Here is a 19,349-nt window from a genome sequence, read left to right on the forward strand (position 1 = left end):
TGCACCACATCTTCTTTATCCATTCATCTACTGATGGACACTTAGGTTGCTTCCATTTCTTGGCTATTGTAAATAGTGCTGTGATAAACATAGGGGTGCATCTGTCTTTTTCAAACTGGGCTGCTGCATTCTTAGGGTCAATTCCTAAGAGTGGACTTCTGGGTTAAATGGTATTTCTGTTTTGAGTTTTTTGAGGAATCTCCATACTGCTTTCCACAATAGTTCAACTAGTTTACATTCCCACCAGCAGTGTAAGAGGGTTCCCCTTTCTCCACATCCTTGCAACATTTGTTGTTGTTTGTCTTTTGGATATTGGCCATCCTAACTTGTGGGAGGTGATATCTCACTGTGGTTTTAATTTGCATTTCTCTGATGATTAGGGATGTGGAGCATCTTTTCATGTGTCTGTTGGCCATCTGAATTTCTTCTTTGGAGAAGTTCAGATCCTTTGCCCATTTTTTAATTGGATTATTTGCTTTTTGTTTGTTGCGGTATGTGAGTTCTTTATATATTTTGGATGTCAAGCCTTTATCAGATCTGTCATTTATGAATATATTCTCCCCTACTGTAGGATGCTTGTTTATTCTATTGGTGGTGTCCTTTGCTGCACAGAAACTTTTCAGCTTGATATAGTCCCACTTGTTCATTTCAACTTAGGTTTTTGACATTTTTTTATGATTAGGTTGAGGATATGCATTTTTGGCAGGAATGCCACAGCGGTGAAATGCCCTCATGTGCATCTGCTCAGGGGGCACATGATGTAGAAGTGTCTTATCACTGGTGATGTCAACTTTGATCATGTGGTTAAGGTGGCATCTGCCAGGTGTCTCCACTGTAAAGTTACTTTTTTCCCCTTTATAATTAGTAGTCATCTTGTGGGGAGAAGATACTTTGAGATTCTAAGTACAGTCTTTGTCATCACCCTTTCACTGGACTGGCATTTCTTTATATTTTGTTCCTTCCTGGGGATGAATGTAAACATAGATTTCATTTATAATAAACATACTTTTATAAATTTTGGAGTATAAACAGGCATAGTTTGGAAGGGGTTTTAGGAATGTACCTTTAGTCATTGAGACAGCCACTATTCCTTTACATGACTGGCTGCCTATAGGGCCTTCAGTGATGTTGTCATGAAATGTACTGAAAAATAGGTCATGTCATTTTATTGGACCTCCTTTTCTTTATATGTTCAGTCTTAGAGATTAGTTTCATTTGTGTACTTTAGAGAGCTTAAAGCAAGTACCTGCTCCCACATATCCTGTCAGTTTCTTACCCAAAGATGTTGTGGAAAAGTCCTCTGGCCTTGATCATTTGACAGCTTCTTGTGGACCTAGATTCCTATCCTTCAGTGCCCAAGGGAATGTTTTATTGTAAATACATCGTCTTCCTTGGTAATTCCAGCATTTTTTTTGCAGGAGTATAGCTTGGATGTGTTCAGTCACTGTTGGGACATAGGAGAGATGGGTGCGCCCTTAGTAAGAGTTAGAGTGTGAGGCTGCTTATAAGACATATCTGTGTGTTGCCAGGAGCATTGGACTGAGAATTGGAAGACCTCAATTTATTCCTGGCCTCTTTGCTAAGAAGCCTGGGTAAATTGCTTAACTTCTAGGACTCACTGTCCTCATAGTAAAATGAAGGTGTTAAACAAGGTTAGAGGCTAAGAGTTAGTAAATTGGGGCCTCAGAATTTGGTGGCTCAGAATATTGTTCTCCATCCTGTCACCTGGTGCCCTGTTTCTCTCTCTGCCAAGACCCCTAGTCACAAGCCTCCCTAGTTTTCAGAGAGGGATTTTGAGGGTTTTAAGGCTAGCTTTCCAGGAGGGCATTACAGCCAGCTGTGGTCATTTGTTCTTAGCCCTTTAGAACTAATCTGTGACCACTTTTATTCCCCTCCTACTAATTTCATTTCAACAACACCCAGTGATCTCAGGGCTTGGGTCTGTGTTGGGGTAGATGAGGTCATAATTAACAGTTGTGTAGTTAATCGGTGAAGCTGTAGCCGTGGGACTTCTGGATGTACAGTCCCAGCCACTTGTCATATGTTCTTTGCTTCTTTACACCTATTATTTTGTGTAATCCCCCTGACTCCATGAGTAAGGTATTATGATTGCCCATTTTGCAGATGTGGAAACTGAGTTTCAAGAGGTTGCCATACTTGCATGAGAGCTAATGTAGCCTTCCTTTCTGGGCCTAGAAAATAACCAACACAGAAGAAAAATCCCTTCCTATTTCCACATGGTGCCATGGAATCTTTAGAAAGTAAACATTTCTTCCTTTTTGTCTCTTAGAATAAGCAAAGCAAAGAAGAAAGCAGAGGGGTTGACTCAGAGCATGGTGGACAGATGTATTCAGGTACCCAGTGGCTTTATGTTCTTTCTCAGCCAGGCTTGCCTTTCTACCACCTTTTAGGTTTGGTCTTGTTGGCAGTGGCCTCTTTGACTCTGAAGGTTGAGGGGGTATCCACTGGGCCTCTGGTAGACCTAGATCATAAGCCAAGAGAAGGGAAAAGAAAAGGAGAAGACAGAAAAAAAATTTCAGGTGTGAGTGAAGCATCAGGGGAGAAAGGGCTTGTTGGAGGAGTGGTATAGCACAACCACCCCAGAGTGCCCCCTCCCAGAGGCAGTGGGCGCAGACTCCTGCTGGTCTTGGGCAGAGGCTGCGTTTGTGCCAGGCTGTGTGTGTGTGTGGTGGGGACTGGCACATGCCAAGGCCAAGGGGAAGTGGTTTTACTTGGACTGTGGGGGAGGTTCCTGTTCTCCATTTGAGGACTCAGAGGCTTTGGCCCCCCTTACACTAGGATGAAATTGTGGACTTTTTGACTGGGGTGCTCACTCGCACCGAGGGGCACATGGGCTCTGAACCTCGGGATCAGGATGCTGAGAAGAAAAAGAAGCCCCGGGATGTGGCCCGCAGAGACCTGGCCTTTGAGATTCCTGAGCGGGGCAGTCGACCGGCCTCACCAGCCGCCAAGCTGCCTGCCTCCCCTTCAGGCTCAGAGGTAATACAGGCAGGGAGGGAGCACTTTGCTGGGGGATCAGGGCTGCAGAGTTGGTTCCCTCACTTCTGGGATGCCTGTCCACCTTGCCGGTGCTGCGGGCCTGTGTGTTCCTACAAGGAAAGTTCCTGATTCCTGACCAGGGCTTTTCAGGGGAACATGATTGACGGTCAGCTCTTGTCCTTCTCACCTACTCAGGATCTTTCCAGTGTGTCCAGCAGCCCCACCTCCAGTCCCAAGACCAAAGTAAGCACAGTGTCCTCTGCCCAGAAGGCCAGCCAGATGGGGAGCTCTCAGCTGATGAAGAGACATGTACAGCGGACAGAAGCTGTGCTGACCCACAAACAGGCCCAAGGTATAGGCACCCAGCCCACCAGCCTCTCAGGTCTGTCTGCTGCAGTTGATGTCACGGCTGTTGGGAAGTATTGGCCTCTGTAGCTTTTTCCAGGGCCATGTGAGAGGCACCCTTTCCCACATTTCTATCCAGGAAAAATTAGGTTGAAATGAATGCCACGGGCTGTTTTTAAGGGCAGAACATCACAAAAGGTCTGCTTTAAAATTCCATTAATTGGAGCTTTGTCTTGGTATTCTAGGGAAGTTAGGCTTTATGAATGGACTACTTGCATATTGGCTTACATTTTTTTCTAACTCCTAACTGGGGAAGCTACATCTTCTGTTAATCCCTGCCTAGCGACTCCTGTAGTCAAGGAGCATTCCAGGTCATGTGTCCAGGGTGATGGGCTTCACCCAGCACATCCCAGGGCAACTCTACTGGCATCATGCCCCTCCTTTGTTTTGCCCTTGAAGAGTTAAGATTCCCCACTGGGACTTTCAGTGGAGTTTATCACGGGCTCTGCAAGCAGGCTAGGAAATATTTGTATGGTTGAAATGAGAGTGGAGAACAGTGAGTGCTACTTAAACTGTAGAAAAGGGAGAGATTGGTGCATTGGGAGAAGGAAACAGGTGCTCTTCCCCTGCCCAACTTGGATCCAGTTGGGTGGCCTTGAGGTCAGGCCTCTTGGGCACTGGTGTGTGATGATATGTCTAGGCACATGTATCCTCTGAGGTTCTCAGGTGCTTGGGAAGAGGCAGCAGCCAGGGCTGGCTGTCAAGTAAATGTGGAGCTGACAGGAGGCTGAGAAGCTCGCTTCCCCTGGGTTTCTTATGGTGGAGCCACAGGGTCAAGACTTAAAGCCAGGACTCTTCTGAGGTCACTCTTAAGAGTGGGTGCTGACAAGGAAAACAAGTGTGAGTGGATCGCTGAAGGCAAAAAGAGCCCAGGCCCCTAGGGCCCACAGGGATGCTCCATGATCTGGATCTTCTTAAGTTGGGGCCAGAGCCAAGTTCCATGTGGGTGGTGTTCCCTTAGGCCTTTGATGAAGAGAGAGCCAGCAGTCTGCTGTGCTTTTGGAAGGGCTAATTAGTGGAGAATTTTAGTTGGTGAGCTGGGTTCGAAATTGTACCCAGAGTATCCTGGGAAGAGCAGCAGCCACGGCTCCCTGGCCTCAGCAGAGCTCGCAGGCAATGGGAGGTGATGATAGCCCGCACTGCGCTCCCTGCCCTCCTCTTGGCATTGGCCTACTGTTGCTATGGAATCTTGGCACCAGCTGCCTGAGGCAGATACTTTTATTTTCAGTTTATAGATGATTCCATGGAGCTGCTATATGGCAGAATCAGGGTTCATACTCATGCATTAATTCCAGAAAAGGTCCCTGTTGACAATTTCCTAAAACATTTTCATTATCTTTTTCTTACTCCCTCTCTTTTTCTCCTTTCTCTGGCTGGCTGTGATTCTGTAATTCTTTCTGATTCATTCCAGCACAGTTTGCTGCTTTTCTGAAACAAAATATGCTGGTGAGGAAAGCTCTTCCTCCCGGCACCTCCTCCTGTCTCTTTGGTGAGTATTGCTCTTCTCTCACCTTTCTGCCCTCTGCTCTCTGCTTCTCTCCCCTTCTCCCTCTTACTTCTTCCCCACCCCTGCCTCTTATTTGTCTGTTTGGTTTCCTCCTGTTCTTTTTTCCCTGCTTTTTTCTATCTTTGATTCTTACTTTGCTGACTCCATTTGCCTACTTCACAGTCTGGTTTTTCTTCATTCCTTCTGTTTGCCTCTCATGATGTTTTCCCCTTTTTGTCTCACCGCCCTTGCCTCCCCTGTGTGTGCCTGTGGCCAGTTGCTTGTGAGCCTGAGTGTCCTTGTGTGTTCTTCTCCATGCCTCTGCTTTCCTGCTTCCGTCCTGGCCGCTGCAAGTACGCCAGCCACTTCTCAGTATAAAGCCTATAGCTTTACCTCTTACCGTCCTTCCTGTTCTGATTTTGATCAATGCCTTTAACCCCTAAGCAATCCTTCTGGCTGGTTATACCCTGGCTGTGGCCTGGAGTAACTCACCGTGGCCCCCTCCTCCTGTGCTGCTGCTTCCTGCCCACCCCACCCTATTGTCTGTGCTGAGAAGAGGGCCTGGGGTGGGCTTCTGGGTTTAAAAAGGAGGGGATCTATGAGGAATCCTGGAATAACATGAGTCCACAAGTCTTAGGCACGTACAGGATGAGTCTGTCCGAGTCAGTAGAGGGAGCACCTGTATGTGAACAGGTGGCCAAGGTCTCTGTACTAGCACAAATGGCTTAGGGACTAGGTTGTGATGTGGGCCACTGTCACCCTGTTACTTTTGGGCAGGAGCAATAACGTTGTCTTGATGAGATGCTCCCTTGCCTAGCAGCTACTCGAAGCCAACCTTAAGTCCTGGTGGTAATCCTCACTGCCTCCATTTGGCAGGCAAACTCTGAGCCCTGGGCTCCGAGGGCAGGTGGGACTGGTGTAGAGAGGAATGCTGCTCTAGTACTGCTGTCCTGATGTGTGATGTGGAGAGGGCTTGAAACAGGAAAACAGTCACACTCTGAGTCCAGGTAGCACGGTTTAGATGCACTGTGGTGAGCCCTCTGGTTGGTTGGTTGGCCTTGGCTAGGCAGGGTCAGAGTGTCTTCTCCTTTTTTTTGTCCCTACCAACTCAGAGTCCCCTCCTTGGGACTCCAGGACAGGATAAGGGATGGGTGTGGTGCCATCCTCTGGGAGTGGTGAGGCCTACGGAGTTCTGCCACAGGCGGGGCCTGAATGAGGTGGGACTGAAGCATTGGTAGTCTCATTTCCAGTGTGACTTCACTGTGGGGTGGTTCTTCCATGTGTCCATGCACAGCCGTGCCCACACCAGGACTGCTTGCCAATGTCTCTTGGGCTTTTTCGTATTGAGGAGGGCCTCACCTGAGCTCCATCTCTTAGTTCCCATTTCATCAGAACCAACTGAGGAAGCAGAGAAAGAGGATCTTAGGGTCCAGCTGAAGCGGCACCATCCCTCCAGTCCTCTTCCTGGCAGTAAGACCTCCAAGCGACCAAAGATAAAGGTGTCTCTTGTCTCCCAAGGGGACACAGGTGGAGGGCCTTGTACTCCTTCCCAAGGAGGAGCTCCAGAAGGTGAGTTTCTCTTGACCTGCTGAGGTAAAAACCGACTGACTGAGCTCTCCTGGGGCACAGAGCATTGCCCTCTTGGTGGCTACTAGAGGGCAGCCCCGCCTCTTCTCAGTGCAAGAGGTGTTTGAAGCAAAGAGGGCACAAGGTTGCACGTGGGGAACATGGGTAGTGGCCTGATACGGACTGAGTCAGAGAGACAGAACAAGGGTCAGAGGAAGCTGTGCAGTTATTCAGAGCATCTCACACTGTTTTCTATTTTGGTTTCAATTAAAAACACTAAAATATTCCAGCAAGTTTAGAAAATGGAAGGAAAAAAAAATCACCAACTCTCCCTACCCTGTGTAGTTATTATGTCTGCTCTTCGTCTCCCTGCCTTTGTCTGTAGTGTCCTGCATTTAGCCTGGGCTGGGGGGCCCTGAGAAGTAGGGCTGAACAGGACTGATGGCTGGCCTTGGGTTTTTGTTTTGCAGCCCTGGGAGGGAAGCCCATCACCAGGACGCTGGGGCAGGCTTCAGCAGGGGCCACGGAGCTCACAGGGCTTCTCACCACAACCAAGTGAGTCTGTTGTCTTTCTGCCTGTTCCATTCTTTCTCTTTGCCTTGTCTCTGGTCCATTTAGTGCTTTGAGAAGATGAAGGATTCTGGATTCTGTCAGTTTGGGGAATGTGATTTTTTCTGAGTGGGAATTTTGTCTTTTGGGTCAACTGAGAGTTCATTTTTACTTACAGTTTTCAGTGTACCATAGCTCTTTCAATGCCTAAAGTGTTTACTTTAGACCTTTTATAAGGATTAGAGGCCAGATTCAGAAGATGGGACTAGGATACTGTAGGTTCTAGCCTTGTGTCCATTGCTAAAAGCCGCTAGGCCCTGCTCTGGATCCTTCCTGTGTTGCCAGGGTCTGCTGCCCTCCAGCCTTTGCATAAAGGAGCTTCTGTCTTTGTCTCCAGGTCAAGTGCTTCTGAAGGCGGAGTCTCAGCCAGCCCAGCCTCTTCCATCTCCAGTAGTACCACACACTCCAGTGCCTTGCACACACTCCAGAGCCGCCTGGTGGCCACTTCTGCTGGTAGCTCCCTCCCAGGTATCTGGTAGCCCAGCATTCCCAGCCTCCCAGCAGAGTCTTTGTGGGCTGCTTCTGGAGGGTGGTACTGGGAAAGCATCCCTGTAGTTGAATCTAGAGTGTGGCTTGTCACAGGGGCTTGCCATGAAGCTGGGATTAGCTTTGAATTGGGGGAGTTCTTGTCCTTAGTGTATATAGTGAGTAAATATCCTTTTTTGCAGGTAGCGTAATTTGTACTGTCAGCAGCTAGTGGGAGATACATTATTGTGCCTCATTGTGGTGCTTTTAAACCCATCTGACTGAATAAAACTGGAAATGGTGTTCTACTAGGCAATTAGCAAAACAAGGCATTTTCTGCCCATGCCTGCCTCCCCACTCTCTCCACCTGCCATCAATACTGAAAGGCTAGTTGCCTGAGCCCAGCTGGGCCAAGGCACTGCAGATGCCCTTCTTCAAGAGGACCTGCCTCTTGGTGTTGAGGCCCCTGGACTGTTATAAAGTGAAGTGTAAGTCAAGTATTTGGAATTCTTTTGGCTTAAAAAGTCCTTCCTTTTCCCTGGAAAGAAAGAGCATTGAGATTTCTGAAAAGTGCGATTCAGCTTTCTTTGGTTTTCCAAAAACTGTCCAAAATGTAGGACAGATGTTTTGGAACAGGTTGGGATGTGCAGAGTGAATCCAGGGCAGTGTGTGTGGCCTAGTACCTTCCTTCATGTGGGCATCCAGTGTGTACGCCTGGGGAAGGCCTTCCTGGCAGCTTCCTGAGAGCACTGGGGATGTCTGAAGGAAAGCCCATTGGTGTTTAGTTAGGTATTGAGGTTGGGTAAGTGATTGAGCCTGTGCTGATGTATGTTATATCCTCTCCTAGGGGCCGCATCAGCCAGCAGCCTCCTGCAAGGCCTCAGCTTCAGCTTGCAGGATATTGGCAGCAAGACCACTGGCCTCCCAGCAAATCCCTCCCCAGGGCCAGCCCCACAGGTGCACATCTGCCTTCCCTGGGCTGGGCAGGTGTGGGCAGCTAGTTGGATTTTGCAGGGAGACTGGCTGGAGTCTGGTCAAGGACAAACAGCCTTCTGACTTCACAGCTGGGAGCTCTCCAAGGTTAAGGTTCTATCACTTACTATGTGATCTTGGGCAACTTTCTTGACCTTTCTATATTTCTTTGTCTTTGTCTATAAAATGAGGTTAATAGTAGTTCCTCTCTCACAGGGTTGTTTTGAGGATTAAGTAAAATAATATATGGAAAATACCTGGAAGAGTACCTTGTATGCAGTAGGTACTCAATGCCTGGTAGCCTTTCATAATGTGCTGTGGGCTTTGCACACTGGAACATTGCTGTTGGGTGATAGCTTCTGATCACCTGGGCTTGTGTGTTCCACAGGCCACCAGTGTGAAGTTGCCCACCCCCATGCAGAGCCTGGGTGCTGTCACCACGGGCACCAGCACCATTGTCCGTACCATTCCTGTTGCCACCACTCTCTCCTCCTTGGGTGCCACTCCCTGTGGGAAGCCCACAGCCATCCACCAGCTGCTGACCAATGGGGGCCTGGCTAAGTTGGCAAGCAGCCTCCCTGGCCTGGCTCAGATCTCTAATCAAGCATCAGGTCAGTCTGTCATGAGAACTATGGGGATTCCTAGATAAAGGATCTTTGGGACCTTCCCATCTCATAAGGGGTTCTGGCATTGACCCTCAGGGATTCAGCTGTATGAGTCTGTTCCCCAGAGATGTTGAGAGAACACAGGCTGTTTCCTGTTGCTTTTCAGACTGAATGATAGGACAGAGGTGACCCTGTGGGGGAGGAGCCTAGGGCTAGAGGCCAAGGTGGGTGTGTTATGTGGGACTCTTCAGGAGAGGTGAGTAGAGGCCATGACCCAAAAAACCCAACTTCCCTTTCTCTCAGGCTTGAAGGTCCCCACCACCATTACTTTGACACTACGTGGCCAACCAAGCCGAATCACCACACTGAGCCCCATGGGCTCTGGAGTAGCCCTGACAGAGGAGCCCACCTCCCAGGTGCTGCCCTCCAGCTCACAGGTGAGTCTGCCTGGGAAGGCCCAGGACACCGGCTCCAGTGTTAGGAAGTTTGGTGCTGCTGACTGGCCGATTAGAGGAGCTGCCATTGGACTCATAGGCAGACCAGATTCAAATCCTGATTCAGGGTTTGTAGCTTTGTTATTTTGAGCAAGTCAGTGGGCCTCTGATCTCCTTTTCTGTACTCCCTGGAGTGTTGTGAGGATTGAATATGTAAATATAGTCAAGTGGTGGCAGTGCTTGGCAATCCAGTGGTTTTGTTTGCTTTCCCTCCCCATTCCTTCTCTCCTCCCTTTCTTGGTTTCCTCATTCGGAGGCTGTGGTAGCTCTAGCTGGCCAGCAACTCTGCAGTGGGGTGCCACTGCAGATTTTGGCATTTGTTGCCATCTTTTAGGGTGTTGTGAGTTTTTTATGGCTCTCACCCAGGAAGTCACCCTCATTTCCCCTTAGCTGATCTGATTTCCATGATGATCTTTTCATGTAAAATGTTTCTAACCTTAAATGGTGATCTGAGAGCTGACCAGAGATCAGAAGTTAAAGAAAAGAATAGTTTTGAGTCCAGTGTTGAGGGTGCCGTCATTCAGCATCCAGTGTTTCAGCCAAGCCCTTGCTTTTCGGGGACAAGATGTGGTGCAGGCTGCCCTGACTGAAGGTCTGCCCCCTTCCTGTTATTATCCCACACCAGCCCTGCCCAGGAATGGGGGGCAGTCTGGGTATATTGGCAGGTGACCATTCCCAGTTGTTCAGAAGCTTTCTGCCACTTCCTCTTTAGGGGAAAACTTAGCACAGAGATGTTGCCTGGCATTCGTTGGGATCATAGCTACCCTCCCTGCCTTTTTACAGAGAGGCACAAGTGTGTTCATTTCTTTATTGTATTCTTTAGGTTTTCAATGACAAAAGTGATTATATGTATTTTAAATAACTCAAACATTACAGAAATAATATAATTTGAAAAGTGAAATTTCCCATGGTACCACTCCAAGAGATGATATCCACTGAAAATAGCTTGATTTGCTAATTCTTCTAGATTGTTCTTTCTATACAAAGTACATTATTTAATTGTTTTTGACAAAAATGGGATCACAGGATATGGATTATTTTATAACTAGACTTTGTTTACAAAACATGCTGTGACATGTTTCCCTGTTGGTTACATAGAGTCCTTTCTACTTCTTGTCAGTGGCTGCCTAGGATTTTCCTGGGTGGATGTACAAGTGTATTGCACCACCTCCTATTAGAGAGTTGGGCTATGTTTTTTTTTTTTTTGAAGCCATTAAGTTTATTCTTAGAAACGTACCCAAAGATAACAGAGACAGAAATCTTGAATACAAAGAAATAACTACCATTTTAGGGGACTGGTAAACTAAATTAATTATAAATTACATTTATCAATTTAATATAATTATAATTAAAATCCCAATGGATTTTGTTTTCTATCTGAACTCTGAGGTTCTAACAATTATTTGAAAGAATAAACAGATGAGATTAATCAAATTTTTTGATACTACATTCATGTGTTATTCATACATATTTTTTCTCATTAAAAATTTTGCATTCAAGTCATAAAACAACCGAATATGATAGCTTATGGGTTAATATGCCTAATACACAAAGAACTTACACATATTGGCAGGAAAAATGTTAAGTCCCTAGGGAAATGAGCAAAGGACATATATAGACAATTTACAAAGTAGGAAATATAATGGGCTAGCTAATAAAGATGGAGAAAATCCCAATTTACAAATAATAAAAGATGTGAATTAAAATAAGATTGTTTTGCTAATAAAATTGGCAATATTTTTTAAAGCAATAATACTCAATAAGGTGGAGATAGGATGAGATGGATACTTTTTTTTTATCATTAATCTACAATTACATGAAGAACATTATGTTTACTAGGGTCCCCTCTTCACCAAGTCCCCCCCACAAACCCCATTACAGTCACTGTCCATCAGCGTAGTAAGATGTTGTAGAATCACTACTTGTCTTCTCTGTGTTGCACAGCCCTCCCCATGCCCCCCCATATTATGCATGCTAATTGTAATATCCCCTTTCTTTTTCCCCACCCTTATCCCTCCCATTCTCCCCAGTCCCTTTCCCTTTCATAACTGTTAGTCCATTCTTAGGTTCTGTGATTCTGCTGCTGTTTTGTTCCTTCAGTTTTTCTTTGTTCTTATACTCCACAGATGAGTGAAATCATTTGGTATTTGTCTTTCTCCCCCTGGCTTATTTCACTGAGCATAATACCCTCTAGCTCCATCCATGTTGTTGCAAATGGTAGGATTTGTTTTCTTCTTATGGCTGAATAATATTCCATTGTGTATATGTACCACATCTTTATCCATTCATCTACTGATGGATACTTAGGTTGCTTCCATTTCTTGGCTATTGTAAATAGTGCTGCGATAAACATAGGGGTGCATCTGTCTTTTTCAAACTGGGCTGCTGCGTTCTTAGGGTAAATTCCTAGAAGGGGAATTCCTGGGTCAAATGGTATGTCTATTTTGAGCTTTTTGAGTGACATCCATTCTGCTTTCCACAATGGTTGAACTAATTTACATTCCCACCAGCAGTGTAGAAGGGTTCCCCTTTCTCCACAACCTTGCCAGCATTTGTTGTTGTTTGTCTTTTGGATGGTGGCGATCCTTACTGGTGTGAGGTGATATCTCACTGTGGTTTTAATTTGCATTTCTCTGATGACAAGTGATGTGGAGCATCTTTTCATGTGTCTGTGGGCCATCTGAATTTCTTCTTTGGAGAACTATCTATTCAGCTCCTCTGCCCATTTTTTAATTGGATTATTTGCTTTTTGTTTGTTGAGGTGCGTGAGCTCTTTTTATATTTTGGATGTCGAGCCTTTATCAGATCTGTCATTTATGAATATATTCTCCTATACTGTAGGGTACCTTTTTGTTCTATTGCTGGTGTCCTTTGCTGTACAGAAACTTTTCAGCTTGATGTAGTCCCACTTGTTCATTTTTGCCTTTGTTTCCCTTGCCCGGGGAGATATCTTCATGAAGAAGTCACTCATGTTTATGTCCAAGAGATTTTTGCCTATGTTTTTTTCTAAGAGTTTTATGGTTTCATGACTTACATTCAGGTCTTTGATCCATTTCGAATTTACTTCTGTGTAAGGGGTTAGACAGTGATCCAGTTTCATTCTCTTACATGTAGCTGTACAGTTTTGCCAACACCAGCTGTAGAAGGGGCTGCCATTTCCCCATTTTATGTCCATGGCTCCTTTGTCATATATTAATTGACCATATATACTTTGGTTTATATCGGGGCTCTCTAGTCTGTTCCATTGGTCTGTGGGTCTGTTCTTGTACCAGTACCAAATTGTCTTGATTACTGTGGCTTTGTAGTAGAGCTTGAAGTTGGGGAGCATAATCCCCCCAGCTTGATTCTTCCTTCTCAGGATTGATTTGGCTATTCGGGGTCTTTGTGGTTCCATATGAATTTCAGAACTATTTGTTCCAGTTCATTGAAGAATGCTGTTGGTATTTCGATAGGAATTGCATTGAATTTGTAGATTGCTTTAGGCAGGATGGCCATTTTGACGATATTAATTCTTCCTAGTCAAAAGCATGGGATGAGTTTCTATTTGTTAGTGTCCTCTTTAATTTTCCTTCAAGAGTATCTTGTAGTTTTCAGGGTAGCATGTCTACTCTTTTGATTTGCTTTTAGTTTATGTGGGATTTTGGCCTCTGTTTTTTAGTGAGATTGGCCTGTAGTTTCCTTCCTGTCCACTCCCACTTTTTGGTGTGTATACTTTCCTTGTCCAGCTGTATGATAGGGATAATTCTGTCCTTATAGAACAAGGTGGGAGATGGGAAGCATTTGATTGTTTTCCATATTCTAAAACATACAGCACAGAAATTAATCAGTTCCTTGATGGTTTTAGGGGTTTGACCTATAAAGCCATTTGGACCTGTTTTCAGTCAGTCTGAACCTGCTGGTGCCACATTGATGCACAACTAGAGCACAGATCCAACCATGTGGTTCCTTCTTCCTCTTCAGCTTGCTGTGGCCTCAGGGACAGTTAGTTTTGAGAAGAGAGTAGAGGTCATTGAGGATCCTTTACCGTGGCTAAACTGAAACACAGAATAAAGATCAAGATCTGATTTCTACCTGATAAGGTATTAACTCAAAAGCCTAGTTTCTATCTTAGTTAAATGGGTATATAATTACTAGGCAGTGTCTAATGGTAATTCTTTTCTTACAGATAAAGGAGCTATTATTAGATTAAGACTTACTAACTTGGAAGCTTCTACCAGTTGCCTCAGTGTTCAGACTGCCAGACGGTGTGATATTAAGGAAAGCAATGGCCTGTGGGTCAGGCTATCTGTATGCAGCTAGCTGTGTGATCCTGGACAAATCACCTAACCTCTCTGGGTTTTGCTTTTCCCATCTGCTCTAGTGGGGAGGTTGGCCTAAGTCAGTGATTGTTGTGGTCATGGGAGTAGTAGGGATTGTCTTAGAATCTCGTTGGGCTTTGGAAAGATGAATTTTTAAAAGTTGAGAAACAAACCTTCATGTAAATCCATGTATGACATTTATGGGACAGTCAAAACTTTGAACACTGACTGGGTAATTGTTGGTAGTGAGGAATTGTTAAACTTTTTATGTGTAATAATGGTGTTTAACTTTGAAAAAATCTTTAAAAAATTTTTTGGGTTACCTACTGCAATATTTATAGATAGAATGAATTTAAAAAGAAAGTTTGTGTGTAAACACTGGCTAGGTATCTCTGAGATCTGTGCAAGCACTTAATTATCTGTTTCGTTTCTACCACTGTGTGTTTCCTTTATGAAACTGAACAATTATGTACTTGCAGCTGAGAAATTGCAGGAGGCGGGGGAGGAACAGAGGCTGTGCTAGTCCTGTGCACAGACTCTCTGTGCAGCAGAGTCCTGAGAATGGCCTCCTTGCCTGTGGTCACAAGATCTTACTTCTCTCTGACCACACGTGGATCTCCCTGTCTACACCTCTCCGGCCATGCTGTGACCTTGTTCAGGCTGGCAGGCAGCCCCTCTTGCCCGCCCAACTCAGGGGCCTTACTGCTGTGCTTGCAGTAGCCCCTAGAAAGTAGGCTCAGGCTCTCAGGTGATCTGATCAAGCCCTGCCCACAGTAGGTGGATCCTTCCAAGTTTGGATTGTCAAACCCTTCTTCATTCCTCCTCACCTGGGCCCTCCATCTTCCCCACTTTGCTGCATTCTCAGAGACCTGTTAGGAGTTTTCCACAGGTGAAATCTAGAAAAATGGGGAAAACCCTGCTGAGAAGATACCACCTGTCTGCCTTCCTTCCTTCTTCCTATGCTTCAGGGTTCAACAATTTGTGATATCCTCCACACCTAAAAGTATGGACAAGACCTAAAGAAATGATATTGTCAAGAACAGTCATGGAAAACTTCCCTTCAACATTATCACCCTTAACAACTCACCTGTTCCCTTTCCCTGCATTAGCTTCCTGTCCTATATGTGATAATAAGAGTGAATCTTTGTACTTGAATACATTTATACTCTAGGTGCTTTATGCAGATTGTTTCGTTTAATCCCACAAACCCCTGGGGAGTAGGTGCTGTCTTCTATATTTTATAGGTGAGGAAAAGGAGGCTCAGAGAGCATAAGTCACTTGCCCTATTCTGACTCCAGAGTCCATGTTTTATTAACCACTGGCTGCTGGAACACATGTCCTTGTACATCCAGCTTTTTCCCTCTTGAGATTTCTTTGGAATAAATTCTCAGGAGTGAGATGATTGGGTCAGAGGGTCTGGATGTGTTAACCTGGCAAAGTTTTGACACTTGTTCACCACCTCTTCTGCCACAGCGCCTGCCTCCAGCGCCCTGAAGATGCCATGCGCTATGTCCTCCTTTACCAGGTTGGTGATGGCTGTCCCACGATGAGCCCTGGACATGTGCCATCCTGCTGAGCTGTCCGTTTGTCTGAAGACCTCTTGAAGACAGTCATTTTTGCCTCCCCACCAGTTGTCTTCAGAGCTGTGCCTCTGAGTCTTGTGAAACCATTAGGCTGGGTGATGTGGTGCCAACAAGGGGAGCACTGTCTTTCCAGCACTTACACATCTGGTTCCCAGAGCCCCCAGGCTCCTCAAGTATACAAGTATATCTGGCCGGGCATGGATCAGAAGCACTTCTTCCCCAGCCTTAGCTGTGACTTGATCCTGGTTGCAATGCTAGACAGCTCACCGCGATTGATAAAGAAGTTCCTTTTGGAAGTCTGTGCTGCCTCCATGCTAAGTTGGGAGGAGACATCTGCATGGTCTGGAGCTGCGGGAGTTAGGATTGAGAGCCTTTGCAGAGGACTGAGATCATCCTGGCCCACCAGACCATTGTTTGCTACCTGAAGGGTTGCTTTGAGCATCACTGTTGCCTTCTCTGAGCAGCCATGGGAGAGTGTTTTCCATGCAGCTCCCTTTTAGGAACTGCATCAGATACTGAATAGCCTACTGAGACCTGGGAACTCCTAATTTCAAACCCATGGTAAAGGCAAAGGAAACAAGGCCGTCACCTTTCAGGCCCTTTGGCCCCTACAGATGTTGGGTAAGAGCAGTTACCAGGAGGTGACAGCCAGACTGTTTTTCATCACGCTTTGGGCAACTCTGTATCCAGAAAGCCAGGAGGTCCAGAAAGGCTGAGAATAGGATGGAACAAACAAAGTGGCTTGAAGTGCCAGTTAAGTCTTGCTGTGAAAACAGTTTGGGCTTGAGGCTTTGCATCTCACACCTGAGGAGCTGTTGATTCAGTTGGAGGTGAGAAGAAGGTTTGTCAATTAGAGGGAAGAAACTTCAACCCCTAAAATTCTGTCTCCAGGGCTTGGAAGTAGAACACAGATACCCAGTTAAGTTAATATCTTGGCTATCCCAGGAAGTTTAGGCATCAAGACAACGAATGCCATGCTTTGGTATTTCTATTTCCATCCCATATAACTGTTTTGTCTTCTTGGTTAGAAAAAGGGAGATTATTGGCCCGGACTCCACTGTGCAGGGCTCTTGGTGCCAGCCTCAACCCTGGAGAAGTGATTGCTGGATATGAGCTCTGAGCCCCTCCTTACTTCCTCACATTACTTGTGTGCAGAGGTAGTTTTAGATTTGGCTTAGTACCTATCTTTCAGAGTAGGCTTCCTTCCCTTCCAGAGCCTAGAATATTTCCAGCCAAGGTAATAAATAAGGCAACTCAAATGTAACTCTTTGGTATCTGTAGGCAGGGAGGGGCCACAGCATGCCATGGCTGAAATTGTGGTCTAGGGTCCTGACCCATGGTGCAGCATATATCCTAACCAGGCCACCTGAGTTCAGTCCAGGAGCCTCACCTGCTAGTCTGAGTGGCGGCCACAAGGGGGAGTGCCCAGTGTGCAGGAGTCTCAGACAAGGCAGACAGTGCTGCAGATGGGGCTGGGGGGTATATGTGAAAGAGTGGAGAGGTCATCTTAAACATATATCCTCCCTCCCTGGCCTCCTGCACAGCTGGTCTCAGCAGTGATTCACACAGATAGGCTGCATTCTTACATTAGCTGATAGGTAACTGCTTTCTGAAACTCAGGAGGCATTTATTAAGTTTGAGAGATACCAAAGCTACAGAGACATCCATGGGTCAGGGGTTTAATAACTTCATAGGTATAATGATAGCACACCAACAGGAACTGAGGACAGTAAGGCTATGTGAGACTGTGAAGCTTTTAGCAATCATTTAGGACAGGCAGAGGGTCCTGAACAACCCATTCATGACTTAGTGCAGCCTTGACAACACTGCTCCTGAAAAATGCTGGCCCAGTGTGTGCTTGGGCCAGAGGAAAAACTGACACATTGGCCTATGTTTGTAAATCCTGGTGTGCTTCCCATAGTTGACTTCCTGAGGCTTGGGTTACACACTGTGAAGAATGCCCAAGCTGGAGAAGCATTGTTGTGAGGGCATTAATTCTTCCTCACTTTTGAGGGATGGGCTGAAGGGGGAAGTGGTTGAAGTTACAGTCATGTTCCCCAGTTCCACACTTCTCCAACCATACTTCTTGAAATGTAAAAGGAAGTTTTCCTCTACCTATAACATACGGGACCTGGAGTTCGTAACCTCAGGTTATACTATTAGCCCAAACTGTGGAAGGATCAAGAAGGTTTTAGTTAAATTTGTGGATGACAGGTGCATGTTGATGCACTATGGAAGATGTCCTTGTGCTTTGAGCAGAGGTCACTGATGAAGACCTGTGTATTCTTCTTGGTCCTGCATGTCATTCTATGTCATCTTATCCCTTTAACCATAATCAAGATACAGAACTATTCCATTACCATGAAGACCTCCCCCACGATGCTGCTTTATAGTCAAACCCATCCACTCCCCCCTCACCATTTCTAACCTGTAGGAGCCCCTAATCATTTCTACATCTCTGTGTATAGAATGATATATAAATAGATTCTTACAATACATGACCTTTGGAGGTTGGCTCTTTTCCACTCAGCATAACTTCCCTGATGTCTGACCAAGTTATGTGTATCAGTTCATCTCTTTACTGCCGAGTATGAATGTTCCATGGTATGGATATATGACAGATTCTGTAGCTGTTCATCTATTGAGGGATGCCTTGATTGTTTATAAAGTTTTGGGCTATTACAAATAAAACTGCTCTGAGCAATTTTAAACTAATTTTTGTGTGAACATTAGTTTTCATTTCTCTGGGATAAATGCCCACAAGTGTGGTTATTGGGTCATATGGTAAGTTTTTAGTTTTCTAAGAAATTACCAGGTAAGATTAAAGATGGCGGTATGAGAGGTGAAACAGAGGCCTCCTTCCAAAACCACATATAATACGAAAATGTAATTAATACAATTAATCCTGAAAGAGCAACAGGAAATAAGGCTGTGCCAAACTGCATACACTTGGAGAAGAAAACAGGCCTCATGGAACAGGATAACATACCAGTGATCTGGCAGGACCAAAGCCCTTCCCACACCCCAGCTCACTGGTGGGAGGAAGAGAAACAGAGCAGGGAGGGAGTGGCGGCCTATGACTGCTGAACACCCAGCCCTGGAGATCTGCTCTGGGAACACAAACCTACATTGCATGGTGTTCTGGTGATTACTGGGGTTGGAAAGCTAAGACAGGTGGAATACCTGGAGAGATGGAGATTCCAGCTGCTTGTGGAAAACAGGAATTCCTATCCGGCTGATCTGGGTGGGCAGTCTGAGAGACTTCCTAACAGCAAGAGGGCTACCAAAGGGCAAGGATTGCACAGAGCTTACTGCTCAGGAGAAAGGACAGGTGGGCAAAATTGTCTAGGCACACTCTGCCCACCAGGTTGGGAACTTTCAGGAGCTTCAGGTACTCCATCCCCCTGGTTGGCTATGCAGTTCCAAGGCACCCCACTGTGATAAGCAGCCTGCTGTGCCTTCATCCTGGCCAGTGTACACCAACTCATGAACCCGCAGCCCCTGCCCTGGTGTCTAGCCAGCCAGAGGGAAGCCCTGCCTAAGGCAGCTACAAATGCAAAGCATAGAGTCTTACACCTCTGTGCTCGGCCTACTGGTTCTGGCAGTTGAGGCAGGCAGAGCAGCCGGGAAGCAGAAAACAGCACTTTCCTCCCCTCAGGCACCAGCGCCGTTCCCCTGTGACCCCTGACATCGCTCCAGGGGCTGACCAGCTCCAGAGAGTAGAGTTTCTGGGCACTAGAGGGTGCCACATACAAATATGAAACGTCAAAGGAAACTGGTTCAAACCGAAATCCCACAAACACCAGAAAAATCACCAACAAGTGAAACAACTCATCAATCTTTCTGAAAGAGATTTCAAAATAAAA

At 45.9% G+C, this 19,349-nt stretch overlaps 1 protein-coding gene across 10 annotated transcripts in view; it reads left to right on the plus strand.

Annotated features, from left to right (window-relative positions):
* Window positions 1-18,198, plus strand: part of KANSL3 (KAT8 regulatory NSL complex subunit 3) — a 48,414-nt gene extending 30,216 nt beyond the window's left edge. For 5 of the 10 annotated variants that reach the window (XM_036888632.2, XM_036888651.2, XM_036888641.2 and 2 more), the window contains 11 exons: window positions 2,291-2,354; window positions 2,800-3,000; window positions 3,196-3,352; window positions 4,817-4,894; window positions 6,269-6,460; window positions 6,928-7,012; window positions 7,404-7,534; window positions 8,379-8,488; window positions 8,892-9,114; window positions 9,412-9,545; window positions 15,426-18,198. In XM_036888632.2, coding sequence (XP_036744527.2) covers window positions 2,291-2,354; window positions 2,800-3,000; window positions 3,196-3,352; window positions 4,817-4,894; window positions 6,269-6,460; window positions 6,928-7,012; window positions 7,404-7,534; window positions 8,379-8,488; window positions 8,892-9,114; window positions 9,412-9,545; window positions 15,426-15,476 — 1,426 coding nt within the window. In that variant the 3' untranslated portion in view covers window positions 15,477-18,198. The other 5 variants (XM_036888665.2, XM_036888672.2, XM_036888657.2 and 2 more) reach the window with 4 other exon arrangements.
* Window positions 18,199-19,349: the final 1,151 nt, after the last annotated feature.

This window comes from Manis pentadactyla, chromosome 2 (genome assembly GCF_030020395.1).
Source record: "Manis pentadactyla isolate mManPen7 chromosome 2, mManPen7.hap1, whole genome shotgun sequence".
NCBI classification, from domain to species: Eukaryota; Metazoa; Chordata; class Mammalia; order Pholidota; family Manidae; genus Manis; species Manis pentadactyla.